Source organism: Rhinolophus sinicus, chromosome 16, assembly GCF_057876585.1.
Source record: "Rhinolophus sinicus isolate RSI-liver-muscle chromosome 16, RSI-T2T, whole genome shotgun sequence".
Taxonomy (NCBI): Eukaryota; Metazoa; Chordata; class Mammalia; order Chiroptera; family Rhinolophidae; genus Rhinolophus; species Rhinolophus sinicus.
In genome coordinates, this window is record NC_142516.1 from 74,983,496 (window position 1) to 75,001,860 (window position 18,365).

General features: G+C 39.7%; 1 protein-coding gene across 1 annotated transcript in view; it reads right to left on the reverse strand.

Moving 5' to 3' along the window:
• LOC148755038 (uncharacterized) overlaps window positions 1-18,365 on the reverse strand; it is a 67,163-nt gene that overhangs the window by 11,565 nt on the left and 37,233 nt on the right. Inside the window, 1 exon segment of the mRNA XM_088793424.1 lies at window positions 3,191-4,041. Coding sequence (XP_088649550.1) covers window positions 3,191-4,041 — 851 coding nt within the window.

Genomic DNA, 18,365 nt, shown 5'->3' on the forward strand with positions numbered 1-18,365 from the left:
TCTTCTGCGAGGGGCCCTGCACTAGGAGCCTGGAGGTGAATGCAATATCCTGAACAAAGCCAGGCTCTCTGGGCACAACAAGGGTTTCTCAGGGCACCACCAGTCCTTCTGGGCACAGCCAGACTTCCTGGGCTTCTTAGGGTACCACCAGTCTCCCTGGACACAGCCAGGGCCTCTCAGGGCACTGCCACTTCTCTGGGCACAGCCAGACTTCCTGGTCTCAACCAGGGCTCGCAGGGCACTGCCACTCTCTCTGGGCACAACCAGACTTTCTGGACACAGCCAGGGCCTCTCAGGGCACGGCCACTCTCTCTGGGCACAAACAGACTTTCTGGACACAGCCAGGGTTCTCAGGGCACTGCCACTCTCTCTGGGCACAACCAGACTTTCTGGACACAGCCAGGGCCTCTCAGGGCACTGCCGCTCTCTCTGGGCACAACCAGACTTTCTGGACTCAGCCAGGGTTCTCAGGGCACTGCCACTCTCTCTGGGCACAACCAGACTTTCTGGACACAGCCAGGGCCTCTCAGGGCACTGCCACTCTCTGGGCACAGCCAGACTTCTTGGGCTCAGCCAGGGTTCTCAGGGTACCACCAGTCTTTCTGGGCACAGCCAGTCTTTCTGACATATTCTCCACGGTGGCTGGTCGAGGCACAAACGCAAACATCTGCCAGTTCCACTACATGGTGGTATGCTCCCAGACAAACAGTCAAGCGGTCCATTAAATTAGGGGTGGAGCCCATTCCCCATAGTCCGCAGTCACTCTCCAGGGCTGTGCCTTAGCCTCACAATGTGTGATCTCTCTGCAGAGCAAGGGCTCCAAGTCCTCCCCAATCGGGGGTTGAGGGACGACCTTGACCTCACTAGCATCTTCCACCGAGGACTCAGCAAGCCTTACCCCTGGGACAAGTCCCGCATCCAGGCTGTCTCAGCAAGAACTTCCCAGCCCACAGGGCAGCAAAGACCTTTGCTTTCTTTGGCCTATGCTGGTTGGGGAACCGTCCACGTTTTCCCACTCCTCCACGGGGTCCAGCTGTCTGGAAACTGCTCCTCCTGGTCTTCCTCAGACTGAGTGTTCATACGCACAAACTGCTCGGAGAGCTTTGGCCAGCTCCATACCCTGCTTGCTGTGCCATTTGTCAAGCGGGGCGGCCTGCGGGGTCTCTGGTCCCACTCCCCACGTAAGAATGCAGGACATGGTGAGGCCAAAAAGGAACACCCACGGACCCATAGATAGGGGTCTCATACCACTATATTCTTGCTGGCGGCTGGTTTGGAGACATAGGAAACAGGAGCCACACAGTCCGCAACCCGCTGTCCACTTGTCTCTGCCAACCAACCTCACTCGCTAGCTGCAATCCACTCTTGCTAGCTCAGCCACCATCTTCTTGCTAGCCCCCATTTTTCTGCTAGCATAGCCACAGCAGTTATATTAGTGGCCAATGGCTCACTGGTTACAGCTGATGGCCAACTAGCCACAGCTGATGGCCATGCAATCACAGTTGGCCATTTACTACCTGAACCAGCACCTGTCTATGTGAGGCCGAGAGCCTGGGAACTGCTCTCCGGGGCTCTGTCCCCACACCTTCGTCTTTGTGAGGACACCAGAAGATGATGGCCATCTGTGAACCAGGAAGTGGATTCTCACCAGACACCAAATCTGCCAGTGCCTTGATCTTGGACTCTCAACTTTCAAGAAATGGGAGAAAAAATGTTTGCTATTGAAGCCAAGGAGTCTAACGGTATTTTTTTATAACAGCCTTGAACAGACTAATAGAGTTCTCTTCTATTTAGAGAGGACCTTCTCTAAGTTCTGCAATCTTTACTTTACCCTGACTTGTAAGTTTCCATACATTCATCTTTATGATTTCTCCCCTGTGAGTTCTCTGATGTTCTCAAAAGTGTCATTTCGGGCTAAAAGCATTCCAAATTTGTAAGATTTACAGGGCTGTTCATGTGTGAGCGCTTTCTTAGGTAATGTCCGGATGAAAGTTTTTCCATAGTTGTTACATTCATGTTTATTCTCTGTGAGTTTACTGATGCTCTCTGAGGTTTGACTTCTGGTGAAAAATTTCCCCACCTCTGTCACATTTATACGGATTCTCCCTGGTATGATCAATCAGATCAAAATATGCCACCCTGAAATTATGCCACTTTGGCAAAAGGATTCTTCTGAGCTGAAAGCCACTGAAAAATAGTAAACATAGAAAAACCCTTTCACTCTGTCTCCACCTTCCGAAAGGTAGTGTAGAAATCTCCCTTCATAAAAGTGTTCCCCATTCTCTCTCTGGTATAATCCAAAGGAGGCAATTCTTATCGCTGTAGATGACACCAACTAATATCCGCATAAACAAATCTTAATGAAATACTACTCATCTTCCATTGGTTTCCCCGTCTATATACTTTCCCACCATGTACCACCTGTTTAAGCTCGAAATAGTATTCCTTTGATCACTTGTTTGCAAATGGTATATAAGCCAGAAGGTCTGATCCCCTCTTTAGTTTCATTTGATTTATCTAAGACTCTCCACATGCATATGAAATAAACCATTTCCCTCCCACTGTTAATGTCTTTCAACTTGCAGGGTTCCAGCCATGGAACATAATAGAATACAAAAAAACAACAACAAAAATCGCTAATTTTTCCTCCACTTTGCTTTTCACGTCAGACAAGTCTCTGAACACTTTCCCACATTACCAAGTTTACAGGATTTTTCACCTTTCTGAGTTTTCTGATGTTCTCATAGGTGACAGTCATTGGTGAAATTGTGTAAATCACTACACTCCATTGTGAGAACTGTCTTCAATTTTGAGAGTTAAGTTGCAAACAAAAGCTTTTCTTCCTTAGTTACATTGGTAGTATTTCTTCCCTGCAGTCTCTGTCGTATTAGGAGGACTGATTTCCAAACAAAAATGTTCCCAAATTTCATACATTCATAGGGTTTTTCCTGAGTAAATTCTCTGATGTCCTTTGAGGTATGATATGAAAACGAAACTCTTCTAGATTCATAGGGTTTCTTTTCCGTGGTGAGTGTTCGGATGTGTTTCCAAGGTTTGACTTCTTCTTCAAAGTTTTTCTACATTCATTACATTGGTAAGACTTTAACCCTTTGTGATTTCTCTGATGTACCCAAGGCTTGATTTCTCGATTAAGTTTTACCACATTCATTAAATTCATAATGTTTCTCACCTGTGTGAGTTCTCTGATATTTTCCAAAACTGCTTTGTGGCTGAAAGTTTTTTCACATTTAGTACCTTTGCAGGGTTTCTCCCATCTAAGTTCTCTGATGTCTTCTGAGGTGTGACATGGAGTTGAAAGTGTTTCTGCATTCAGAACATTTGTAGGTCTTCGCCCCCGTGTGAGTTCTCTGATGACTTCTGAAGTGCGGCATGGAGATGAAAGCTTTTCCAATTCATTACATTCATAAGGTTTCTGCCGTGTGCGTTCTCTGATGTACTCTGATACGTGACATGGAGATGAAAGCTTTTCCACTTCGTTACATTCATATGGTGTGTCCCTTATGTGTGTTCTCTCATGTTTTCCAAGGACTGCTTTGAGGTTGAAAGCTTTCCCACATTCATTAAATTCATAGGGTTTATACCCTGTGTGAGTTCTCTGATGTACTACAAGGCTTGACTCCTCAATGTAAGTTTTATGACATGTATATCATTCATAAGGTTTCGACCCTGTGTGAGTTCTCTGATAAACTCCAAGGCCTGATTTGCAGCTGAAAGTTTTCCCACATTCAGTACATTCATATGGTTTCTTCCCTGCGTGAGTTCTCTGATGTTCTGTAAGGTGTGACATGCAGTGGAAATCTTTTCCACACTCATGACATTCATAGGGTTTCTCCCCTGTGTGAGTTCTATGAGGTACTCTAAGGCTTGACTTCTCACAATAAGTTTTACCACATTCATTACATTCATAGTGTTCCTCACCTGTCTGAGTTCTCTGATGTACTCTAAGGCATGCTTTCCAGGTGTAACTTTTACCACATTCAGTACATTGATAGGGTTTCTCTTCTGTGTGAATTCTCTGATGTACAACGAGGGATAATTTCCAGGAAAACCCTGTCCCACATTCATTACATTCATAAATAAACAGATTTTCCAAAATTTAACTTTACCTTGCTTAAATATAAATTCACTATTTGAGTTATGAGATATTAATGATATACTGTGTTGCCTAATTGAAAAAATGAAAACAATTACATTCTATCCTTTATGTTAAACTCACAATACCCACATTTTATTGTAACTACTAATATCTAAACTTCGAAAGGTGCCCATTGTGGAACAGATTCCACTTTGGATTTAGTTGTCTAGGAATAATACCTTTTACCAGTATTCTAAAACTCACCTCGAAAACTCCCATTTAGAAAGTTGTCCTCTACTAACATTGGGTCTTTTTGTTCCAACTTCAAGATCACTTCTGGTTCTATAGCGCAATACCTTGTAAATGAGAAATAACTTAGGATGTGGGTTTCCTGTATGGGCTCTGATGATTCTGAATGTGAAGGAAGATTCAGATTTAAGAGTGGCACAGAAACGATACTCACTTGACCCCTTCTTTGGGGAGGTGAAAAACAAAAATATTTTCAGATGCTCAAAAGAACTCTCCTTAAACCCCTAAATCACAAACCTAAATAACATTAAGTTCTAACAAAGGTTCATGCTTATTAGCTACACAGAGAGAGAGCAAGAGCGAGAGCGAGAGCGAGAGCGAGAGAGAGAGAGAGAGAGAGCGCAAGAGTGTGCAAGCAAGCTATGGAGATCTACAAAAGGGTCCCTTCAATCTTTACTTGGATACTAATTTGTGGACACATGTCAGGAAACTATGTAGGGGTGGGAAATTACCAGAAAAAAGTAGAATGGTAAATCACCAAAGCACACACAGAAGTGGGAAGTTTACATTTCCAAAGTGGAGAGGCAAAGGATCTTCAGTAAGATACCTCACTAGAAACTGTAAAGGGCAGAAGGTAGTGGGCTGATATACTATAACTACTCACACAAAAGGACTATCAGAGAAGAATCAGGAAAATGATCTTTCAAAGATAAAGGCCAAACAAATATATTTCCAGATGAACAAAAATTGAGAGATGTTTGTTGCTAGCAGAGCCACCTTACAAGATACACAAAAGAAAGTTCTCTTGACTGATTTAAAAAGTAACTGTATAAAACAATGAATACATGTGTGCAATGTTCGGTTTCTAACAAACACAGATGCATTTTTATATTTCCCAATAAAACTATAAAAGACGTAAGTGGGAGTCAAGCTATACTAGACTAACGAAATACAGTAGTACCTCAGTTTTCGAGCATCACTGTTGACAAACATTTCGGTTTACATATGCCGTAAATTTTATGGATCCATGGTATCATTAGATAGTAAAATTCATGCTAAATTTGCTGTTTTAGGGGTTGATTTTAAAGGTCTGGAACAGATTAATCCATTTTGCATTACTTTCTATGGGGAAACCACACCTCGGTTTTTGAACATTTCAGAACTCAGACTTCCGGAACAGATTACGTTTGAAAACCATAATACCAAACAGTAACTGTAATACCAAACAATAACTGAAATGCACAGTAACAAATGAAGACAAACACAATTTAACAATATATTAACATATATAACAAAAATTAACATATAACAATACCACAAGAAGGGGGTAGGAAGAATAAACCTACATAGGAGTAACCTGTCTATACATCTCTAAAACTAAGTTAACATAAACTTGATGTAGATTCTGGTAAGTGCAGGTGTATGTGATAAATCCTAAGGGAATAACTAATGAAATAAACTCTAAAAATATTGTGTAAAATATCATTAAAGAAAGTAAAGTGTTACATTAAAAAATATTCACATACTACAAAACAACAGCAGAGAAATGGATGACCAAAATATGACACATGTAGAAAACAAAATTAAAAATGGGAGACAAATATTCAATCTTATAAGAAATAGCATTAAATGTGAAAGAACTAAGCAATCCAGACAAAAAGCAGAGATTGTCAGACTAGATTTAAAAAGAAAAAAAAAAAAAAAAAGAAAAAAAAGATCAAACCACACTCCACTATATGCGGTCTAAGGACATACACATTAAATTGAAAGATACAAAGATATTGAAACTAAGAGGATGGAAGAAGATATTACATGCAAAGAGCAACCATAGGAAAGCTATACTAATATCCAACAAAATAGACTTTAAATTAAAAAAAAATGTTATTAGAGATAGAGACATATTTATAATGACAAAAGAGTAAATCCATCAAAAAGATGTTACAACAATTATAAAAATATACGCATCCAAAAACTGAGCCCAAAATACATAAAGTTAAAACCGTCAATTGAAAGGAAACATAGACAATTAAACAATAACAGATGGAGACTTCACTATCACTCTTTCAATAAGGGATAGAGTAACTACGTAGGAAACAGAAGATTTGAAAAACACTATCAGCCAATTAAAGCTAACAGACATATATATGGCACACTCCATATAACAGTAGCACAATTCACATTCTTCTAAAATGCACATAAAACAGCCACCAGGATATGCCATTTATTAGGCCAAAAAACAAACTTCAATAAATTTAAAAGAAGAGAAATAATACAAAGTATCTTTCCTGACCCTAATGGAATGAAATCAGAAATCAGTAATGGAAAGAAATTTGGGAAATTCACAAATATGTAAAAATTGAATACCAGTGATCTAAGTAATTAATGGATCAGAAAGGAAATTGAAAATACTTTTTGATTACCAAGACTGAAGGTACAACATACCAAAACTTATAGGATGAAGCAAAAACAGTGTTTAAAGGGAAATTTATAGCTATAAATAACTATAGAGTTGACTCTTGAACAACGCAGGTGTGGTGGGGCCCCAACCCCATGCAGTTGAAAATCCATATATAATAGGAGCTTCCGGAAAAATGGCGGCGTGAGGTGAGCCTCAGTACAGCTCCCCTGGAATTTACAAAGAATCGAACAAAAAAACTCCACAAAGGACTCCCTGCACAGCAGACAGGCAAGACGAAGAGGCCCACTACCGACTGAAATCACCTACAGGTGGGAGATTCACGCGAGTGGAGGGAGGAGGAAAGGGAGAAGTGCGCGGAGACGGAGCCGTGCGGGCGCAGGACGCAGACCTGGCTCAGTGCTCTGAGCTCGCTGCTTCCCGAAACTACCGCAGCTGCGAGTGAGGGAAGAACTCGGACTGCTAGGGCTCCGCCTGGGCTCCACAGGGCTGAGGGGACAGCATATACCACGGCTGAACCCAACGCTCACGGCAGAGAACTCGGAGTATAGACTGAGGGGAAAAGGCTGAAAACGGTGGTTTAAGCCCGCACTGCCGAGCAGAGGACGGAGCCTTAGGCACTGAGACTAGCCGCCCCCTCCCTCCCCTCCCAGAGCTCACCCCGCCCCCACCTGCCCGGTGCTAGAAGCGAAACAGTAGCAGTGTCAGATCAAAACAACAGAAAATTTGCTATTTTGAGAACTGTGGACCGCAGACACAAATTCACAGCCCAACTAGTTCCGGCAAAGGGGAGAGAGCTGTGGAAGGAGGACCGGCTATGGTGGTGGTCGCCGCCATTGCTCTGGGCCACCTCTCACAACTCACCCCGCCCCTGACCCCACCTATCTGGGCGGATCCCTGCAGGAGTAAACAGAACTGCTGAAACATACGGGCTCTGAATCAGGAGCTGAAGAGCTTTGGAACATCAAAAGCTTTCTGCATACCCACTGGGACACTGCGCCCTGTGACATAGATGAACTATTAACAGAGGAGAAGCCCGTCTCACAGGGAATCCCCCCATTGTGTGAGAAGTTGGAATAGTGCAGAGAAAACATAGCACTACCGTGTGGGAGAAGAAAAATAAGTTGCAGTTGGAGAAATAATAAAACATTCTACCAACAAGTACTGACAAACAAAAGAAAGACCGCTTTCTATCAAGCTGTTGCAGAAGTAACTCCTGTAGATGTCTAGGAAGAGAAATAGTAAACCAGTAATCGCCATGAATAACCAAGGCAACAAGATAGCTCAGAAAGAAAGTGAAAAATCTCCAAAGAAGGCACTTAAAGATACAGAAATATGTGACTTAAATGACAGCGAATTCAAGATTGCAGTTCTGAAAAAAACTCAACGAGATACAAGAAAACACAGATAGGCAGTTAAATGAACTCAGAAACTCAATCAAAGAACAGCATGAGCATTTTACGAAAGTGATTGAAATTTTAAAAAAGAACCAAAGAGAATTTCTGGAGATTAAGAACTCAATAGAAGAAATTAAGAACGAAATAACCAGCTTAGGTAGTAGAGTTGACCAGATGGAGGAAAGAATCGGTGACTTCGAAGATAGAAACCTGGAAATGACACAGATGGAAGAAGAAAGCGACTTGAGAATTAAAAGAAATGAAAGAACTCTACAAGAACTTTCTGACTCCATCAGAAAGAGCAATATAAGAATGATGGGCATACCAGAAGGAGAAGAAAGAGAGAAGGGAACAGAGAATATATTCAAACAAATTGTCGATGAGAACTTCCTAAACTTGTGGACAGAACCGGACCCTCGAATCCAAGAAGAAAATAGAACACCTAGTCACCTCAATCCCAACAGGCCTTCTCCAAGGCACATTGTATTGAAGCTGTCTAAAATCAACGACAAAGAAAGAATCCTCAAGGCAGCCAGGGAAAAGAAGACGGTAACTTACAAAGGAAAGCACATTAGATTATCATCAGATTTTTCAGCAGAAACTCTACAAGCCAGGAGGGAGTGGAACCAAATATTCGAACTATTGAAAGAGAGAAATCATGAGCCAAGAATAATATATCCAGCAAAGATATCCTTTAGATATGAAGGAGGAATAAAGACCTTTCCAGATATACAGAAGCTGAGGGAATTTTCTAATACACGACCTGCACTACAAGAAATACTAAAGGAGGCGATTCGACCACCATCAACAGGGACAATTTGTGGCAACCAAAGCTCAAAAAGGGGGAGAGTAAAGGCCTGAACCGGAATACGGAAATGGAGAAAGTAAGCGTGCTGAAGAAAATGGAATACTCTAAATATCAAACTTTCTTTTACATAAACTTAAGGGTAACCACTCAAAAAAAATCCAGAGCTGAAATATATACTGTAATAAAAGAAGAAACAGAGGGAAACATCATAGAATACCACCACACAGAAATAATAGACAACAACAAAAAGGCAAAGAAACAATGGAGACACAGCCTTACCAGAAAACTATAGATAGAATGACAGGAAATCCTCACATATCAATAATCATCCTAAATGTAAATGGACTGAACTCACCAATAAAAAGGCACAGAGTAGCAGATTGGATCAAAAAACTAAACCCAACCATAAGCTGTCTCCAAGAGACACATCTCAGCTACAAGGACAAGCATAGACTCAAAGTGAAAGGGTGGAAATTGACACTCCAAGCAAATGGTACCCAGAGAAAATCAGGTGTAGCCATAATGATATCAGATGAAACAGACTTCAAGGTGAAAAAGATAACAAGAGACAAAGATGGACATTTCATAATGGTGAAGGGGACTGTACAACAAGAAGACATAACAGTCATCAATATTTATGCCCCCAATCAGGGAACACCGAAATACACCAAGCAACTACTAACAGAACTAAAGGGAGAAATGGACAAAAACACAATTATACTAGGGGACTTAAATACACCATTGACAGCTATGGATAGACCATCCAAACAGAAAATAAATAACGAAATAGTAGCCCTAAATGACACATTAGATGAAATGGACATAATTGACATTTATAGAGCACTTCATCCTAAAACATCAGACTACACACTCTTTTCTAGTGTACACGGAACATTCTCAAGAATAGACCATATATTGGGACATAAAATCAGTCTCAACAAATTTAAGAAGATTGAAATCATACCATGCATATTCTCTTATCACAAGGCTTTGAAATTCGATATCGACTGTAAAAAGAAAGCGGGAAAAAACACAAATACATGGAGATTAAACAACATACTTTTAAAGAAAGACTGGGTCAAAGAAGAAGTTAGAGGAGAGATCAAAAGATACATAGAAACAAATGACAATGAAAATACATCCTACCAAAATTTTTGGGATGCAGCGAAAGCAGTTTTAAGAGGGAAATTTATCTCATTACAGGCCTATCTCAAGAAACAAGAAAACTCCCAAATAAATAACCTCATGTTACACCTTAAAGAACTAGAAAAAGAAGAACAAGTAAAACCCAAGGTCAGCAGAAGAAAGGAAATAACAAAAATTAGAGCAGAACTAAATGAAATAGAGAACAGAAAGACAATAGAAAAAATTAACATGACAAAGAGCTGGTTCTTTGAAAAGATTAACAAAATTGACAAACCCTTGGCTAGACTTACTAAGATAGAAAGAGAGAAGACACTGATTAACAAAATCAGAAACGTAAAAGGGGAAGTTATCACGGACACCACAGAAATACAAAAGATCATCCAAGAATACTATGAAGGACTATATGCCACCAAATTCAACAACCTAGAAGAAATGGACAAGTTCTTAGAAACATATAGCCTTCCAAGGCTGAACCATGAAGAACTGGAAAATCTAAACAGACCGATCACCAGTAACGAAATTGAATCAGTCATCCAAAACCTTCCCAAAAGCAAAAGTCCGGGACCAGATGGCTTCACTAGTGAATTCTACCAAACCTTCAAAGAGGATCTAATACCAATCCTGCACAAACTCTTCCAAAAAATTGAAGAAGAGATAGTACTCCCTAACTCATTCTATGAGGCCAACATCACCCTGATACCAAAACCTGGTAAGGACAGCACAAAAAAAGAAAACTACAGACCAATATCTCTGATGAATACAGATGCAAAAATCCTAAATAAAATTCTAGCAAATCGAATACAACAATGCATTAAAAAGATTATTCATCACGACCAAGTGGGGTTCATTCCAGGGGCACAAGGATGGTTCAACATCCACAAACCCGTCAATGTGATACATCACATAAACAAAATAAAGGACAAAAATCATATGATTATATCAATTGATGCAGAAAAAGCATTTGACAAGATACAACATCCATTTATGATTACAACACTTAATAAAATGGGTATAGAAGGAAAATACCTTAACATAACAAAGGCCATATATGACAAGCCCTCTGCAAATCTCATAATTAATGGAGAAAAACTGAAGCCCTTTGCTCTACGTTCAGGAACACGACAGGGATGTCCCCTATCACCTCTGCTTTTCAACATAGTGTTGGAAGTCCTTGCCAGAGCAATCAGGCAAGAGAAAGAAATAAAAGGCATCCAAATTGGGAATGAAGAAGTTAAATTATCACTCTTTGCAGATGACATGATGCTATATATAGAAAACCCTAAAGACTCCACCGAAAAGCTATTAGAAACAATCAACCAATACAGTAAAGTTGCCGGCTACAAAATCAACGCACAAAAGTCCATTGCCTTCCTATATACTAACAATGAAATCTCAGAAAAAGAAATACAAAAAACAATTCCTTTTGCAATTGCAGCAAAAAGAATAAAATACCTAAGAATAAACTTTACCTAGGACGTGAAAGACCTATATGCTGAAAACTATAAGACATTTTTGAAAGAAATTGAAGAAGACACAAAGAAATGGAAAGACATTCCGTGCTCATGGATTGGAAGAATCAACATAGTTAAAATGGCCATATTACCCAAAGCAATATACAGATTCAATGCAATCCCCATCAAAATCCCAATGGCATATTTTAAATAAATAGAACAAAAAAAATCATCAGATTTGTTTGGAACCACAAAAGACCCCGAATAGCCAAAGCAATCTTAAGAAAAAAGAACAATAATGGAGGTATCACACTTCCTGACTTTGGCTTGTACTACAGAGCTACAATAATCAAAACAGCATGGTATTGGCAGAAAAACAGACACATAGACCAATGGAACAGAATTGAGAACCCAGAAATAAAACCACATAAATATGGACAGATAATTTTTGACCAAGAAGCTAAAAACATACAATGGAGCAAAGACAGCCTCTTCAATAAATGGTGCTGGGAGAATTGGATAGCCACGTGCAAAAAATGAAACTGGACTGCTATTTGTCACCATGTACCAAAGTTAATTCAAAATGGATCAAAGACTTAAGCATAAGACCTGACACAATAAACTGCATAGAAGAAAACATAGGTACTAAACTTATGGACCTTGGGTTCAAAGAGCATTTTGTGAATTTGACTCCAAAGGCAATGGAAGTAAAAGCTAAAATAAACGAATGGGACTATATGAAACTTAAAAGCTTCTGCACAGCAAAAGAAACCATTGACAAAGTAAAGAGGCCACCAACTGAATGGGAGAAGATTTTTGCAAACAGTACCTCCGATAAGGGGCTAGTATCCAGAATATACAAGGAACTCATGCAACTCAACAACAAAAAGACAAACAACCCAATTGAAAAATGGGCAGAGAACCTGAAGAGACATTTCTCCAAAGAGGACATACAAATGTCAAGCAGACATATGAAAAAATGTTCAACATCACCAATCATCAGAGAAATGCAAATCAAAACCACAATGAGATACCACCTCACCCCATTCAGAATGGCTATCATCAACAAGACAAATAGTAACAAATGTTGGAGAGGCTGTGGAGAAAAAGGAACCCTCATACACTGTTGGTGGGAATGCAGACTGGTGCAGCCATTATGGAAGGCAGTGTGGAGGTTCCTCAAAGAATTACGAATAGAATTGCCATATGACCCAGCAATCCCTCTCCTGGGTATCTACCCAAAAGATCTGAAAACATTTAGAGATAAAGACACGTGTGCTCCAATGTTCATTGCAGCTTTGTTTACGGTGGCCAAGACATGGAAACAACCAAAATGTCCTTCGATAGATGAATGGATAAAGAAGTTGTGGTATACATACACAATGGAATACTATTCGGCAGTAAGAAAAGATGATATAGGAACATTTGTGACAACATGGATGGATCTTGAGAGAGTAATGCTGAGCGAAATAAGTCAGACAGAAAAAGCAGAGAACCATGTGATTTCACTGATATGTGGTATATAAACCAAAAACAACAAAAGAACAAGACAAACAAATGAGAAACAGAAACTCATAGACACAGACAATAGTTTAGTGGTTGCCAGAGGGTAAGGGGGGCGGGGGGTGGGGAGTGGGAGATGAGGGTAAGGGGGACCGAATATATGGTGATGGAAGGAGAACTGACTCTGGGTGATGAACACACAATGGGATTTATAGATGATGTAATACAGAATTGTACACCTGAAATCTATGTAATTTTACTAACAATTGTCACCCCAATAAATTTAATAAAATTAAATTAAAAAAAAAATAGAAAAGAAATAGATATATACCATGCAAACATTTTATAAAAAAAAAAAAGCTGAGAGGCTATATCACTATCAGATAAGAGACTGAACATTAACAGACACAGAGAAGGACAGTACATAACGATTAAAGGAACAATCCACAAAAATGACACTCAATATGAAATGTGTACATAGTAACAACAGAGCTTCAAAATATATGAAGCAAAAACTAAGACAATTAAAAAGAGAAATAGATAAATCCATAAATATAATCAGACACTTCAACATCCCCTTCTAGTACCTGACAGAATTAGACAGAAAATAAGAGGATATGTAACTTAATAAAACCATCAACCAACATGCTTTCATAGACATTTATAGAAACTCCACCTAGTAACAGCAGAATACACATAACTTTTCAAAACTCTATAGAACAGGTACCAAGATAGATAATATCCTGGGCGATTAAAAAAACCCAATAAGTTTAAGACAAATGAAATACAGTGTGTTCTCCGACCACATTAAATCTACCTAAAAATCAGCCACAGAAAGTTATAGAAAAATCTCCAAAGACTTGGAAGTTAAACAACACATTTCTAAATAATCTCTCAAAGAGGAAGTCTCAAGAGAAATAAAAAAAAAATACACTGAACAAAATAAAATGAAAATATGACGTATCAAAATTTGTGGCAGGCAGCTAAAACAGCACTGATATAAAAATGTATACCACTAAATGCTTACATTAGAAAGCAGGATGAGGATCCAACATGGCACAGTAGGTAAACATTGTGATTACCTTCTCACGACCGCAACAAAATTACAACTAAACTGCAAAACAACCATCATTGAGAATTTCCTAAAACCTTGCTAAACGGAAGCCCTACATCTAAGGATATACAGAAAAGCCAGCTCAAGACTGATAGGAGGGGCAGAGATGCAGAATAGGCTGGTCACACACCCACAGTGATCATTAAAGGTTGGCAAGGATATTTCAGCTGTGGAGGTCCTCCCCACTGCCCAGAGGAGCGAAAGGTCCCAGCCCCACCCCAGCCCTGGGTTCCAGTTTTGGGGAGAGAAGACCTCATAATTTCTGGTTGTGAAAACCAGTGGAGAATGTGACTGAGGGAGACAGCGGGCTGCTGGACTCTCAGGTGCTCCTCTTAAAAGGACCGCACACCCAGACTTACGAACCAAAGGAATCATTGTCTCTGAGCTCCCGCGCTAGGTAGCAGGTGGAAAGGCAGGAGGGAAACATGGTGGGGAACTGAGTTGTCTGCTTGGGACGCGGGCTGAAGAGGCAGCTTTCTCTGGGACAGAGGAGCTGGTGGAGGCCATTGTTTCTTTGTTGAGCCCTCCCTCTTCCCAGAAGCAGGTGTTCACCATATGACTCTCCACTGTTTATTCTCCACACCCTGGAGATTCGAGACCCCGCCCTGCCCAACTTTGAGACACACCCAAGCTGCTTCCAGTGGCCTTTTAGTATAAACTGCCTGCCTTGGCTCAAGCTTCAGACTTTTCCAGGGTCTCTCAAAGGTTCATGGAACCCACACCAGCAACATCTGGCTTGAGTGTATTCTGTACCTCTGTCTGAACAGCCCTAAGCCCGGCACTAGCGGCAGAATGCCTTGGTTTGCGGCATGGCCTCTCAAGGTGCTTTTAAGCACACATGGGCGGCAGCCATCTGCAGATTTCTTTGTTGCTCCTGCTGGGTGGTCATGGGTAGGGCTAGGCTGTGTCTGAACTTTACCTAGAGCAGATCCCTCCAAGGTGGTCCTGGGGCTGGCGCCCCCAGTAGCCAGCTTCAAAATGAGCTGGAGCATCAACCTGCTGCCTCCAAGAATGACACACCCAAGTGGTGGATTGGGCAGGCACCAGAGTTCTGCTGAAGCAGATCCTCCTCTGTAGGATCAGCCCCTGTACAACAGCTCTTCCCCTGTAGTGAAGGCCAGTCCTCACAACCAGTGAGCCCGAGGGTCAGTCCCTCCTACTGGTGTGCAATTATCAAACAAGGCTCAACTACAAGAGGAGGGCACACATAACACACACAAGGGTACACCTGGAGTCTGTGGCTCAAGTGACCAGAAAGACTGTGCCACTGAACCCCACAGCACACCTACCACATAAGGCCACTCTACTAAGACTGGAAGACATAGCAGCCCTACCTAATACATAGAAACAAACACAGGGAGGCAGCTAAAATGGGGAGACACAGAAAAATGTCCCAAATAAAAGAACAGTACAAACCTCTAGAAACAAAACTAAACAAAATGGAGATAAGCAATCTATCAGACGTAGAGTTCCAAATACTTGTTAAAGGATGTTCAATGATCTCAGGGAGAACTTTAACGAAGAGATAGGAAACATAAAAATGGAGATACAAAACATTGAAAAGTCAGAAATCAAGAATACAATTAACGAAAATGAAGAATACATTCCAGGGAATCAACAGTAGGTTAGATGAAGCAGAGGACTGAGCCACCAATGTAGAAATTCAGGTAGCAGAAAACACCCAACCAGAACAGAAAACAGGAAAAAAAAATCATTAAGGAGAGTTTAAGGAGCCTCTGGAAACACATCAAGTGCAACAACATTTGTATTATAGGGGTACCATAGGAAAAGAGAGAGGGCAAGGAACTAAAAACCTATTTTAAGAAAAAATCACAGAAAACTTCCCTAACCTGGTGAAGGAAATAGATATATAAGCCCAGGAAACAAAGAGAGTCTCAAAGAAGATGAACCCAGACGCCAATACCAAAGAGGCCAGACAAACAGAGAATCCTAAAAGCAGCAAGAGAAAAGCAGTTAGTTACCTATAAGGGAGCCCCCATAAGATTATCAGCTGATTTCTCAACAGAAACTTTGAGGCAACAAGAGATTGATAGGAAAATATTCAAAGTGATGAAAAGCAGGGACCTACAACCAAGATTACACCACCCAGAAAAGCTACCATTTAGAATGGAAAGAGATAAAAAGCTTCGACAAGAAAAAAACGCAGGAGTTCATCACCACCAAACCAGTATTAACAAGGAATCTTAGAGGGACTTCTTTAAGATGGGATGGGGGTTGAAAGTGGGTGAAAAGAAGGGACTAAGAACTACAAACTGGTTGTTACACAGTAGTCATGGGGATGCAGGGTATATTGAACTAACTAGGTAAGGTGCCAGATGGGTACTAGGTCTGTCAGGGTGATAGATGGGAATGGGGTTAGGGGCAGGGTGAAAAAGGTGAAGGGATTAAGAAATACACACAGGTAGTTATAAAATAGTCATGGGGATGTAAATATAGGAAATATAATCAATAATATGGTAATAACTATGTATAGTGCCAGGTGGTACTAGTCAGGGGATCAGTTCCTAAAGCACATAAATGTCTAACCACTATGCCATGCACTTGAAACTAATATAAACTAATATTGAATGTTGACTCTAATTTAAAAATTTAAAAAGGGGTGAAAGATCAATAATACTATGATAGCATCAGATGATGGCTGGACTTATCAACATAATCACTTTTTTAGCATAGGTAATAAAATCAACAATGTGCTAATAACACTGTATAGTGCTAGGTGGGTACTGTTCAATAAGTATCGTGTACACCTGAAACTAATATATTATTGCATGTTAGCTATATTTTAATAAAAATGTTTTTTTTAAAAACACGTAGTTAACATCATATTTAATAGGATAGGAAAAGACTACATGCTTTCCCCCTCAGAGTGAGAATATGGCAGAGATAACAATGTCTATTCTCACCACTGGTATTCAACATAGCACTCCTATGACACTATGCAAAGTGAAACAAGCCAGACACAAAAAATTAACTACTGAATAAATCCACTTGTATTTACCTAGAGTATTCAAATTTACAGAGACAGGAAGTAGAACAGTGGCTAATAGAGGTTTGGGGGAGGAAGGAATGGGGAGTTAGCGTGCAATGGATAGCTTTAGTTGTGAAGATGAAAAAGTTCCGGAGATAAATGTTGGTGAGGGTTGCACAACAATGTGAATATATCAAATGCTACAGAACTCTATACTTAAAAATAGTGATCATGGTAAATTTATGTTATGTATATTTTACCATAAAAAAAGAAGTAACCCAAATTGTATTACAGCTAATAAAAAATAAAAATTCACTCTTAATGAAAACCCTCCCACAAAGAATACTCCAGGTTCAGAATACTTCAGTGTTAGAGGGGGTATAGCTCAGTGGTAGAGAATTTGACAGCACAATGCTTCTGTGGTGAATTCTGCTAAGTATTTAAGAAAGAAATAATATCAATTCTATTCAATCTCTTCTAGAAAATTGTAGAAATTGTTTGACTCCCTTTATAAATATTACCATGATATCAGCTCTTTGAGACATTACATCTACAAATAGCCTCTAAATATATAGGTGCAAATATCCTTAAGTGTAGTAAACCACATACAGAAATATAAAAAATATAATATAGTATGAACAACTTGGGTTCATCCCAGAATTCAAGTTTAGTTGAACATTAAACAAAATCAATGTAATTCACAATATAATTTGAATACAAAAGAAAAAAACATGTAACTATCTCAATAGAAAAAGAACATCTGACAAATTCAATGATGATTATCAATTAATAAAAAAATAGTTTCAGCAGAGTAGAGGACATCCTCAAATGGATGAAGGGCAGCTTTAAAAACCTACAAATAAGTCAGTTAATTAATTATGTCATGGTGAAGAATGAATACTTTACGTCTAAGATTAGAAACAAGACATGAATATCTTCTCTCACCACTTGTACACAATTTTATTTTGGTGGCCCAGGCCAGTGACAAAACACAAAGAAATGAAGACATATAGTTTTAAAATGAAGAAGTAACATAGTGTTTTACACAGATAACATAATTGTGGATATAAAACATCTCTGGCAATCTCCAAAAGATCTTCTAGAATAAATAAGAATAATAAAGTTACAAAATGCAATGAATATAAATAAATCTATTGGATTTCTACACACTGCCAAGAAACAACTGCAAAGTGAAG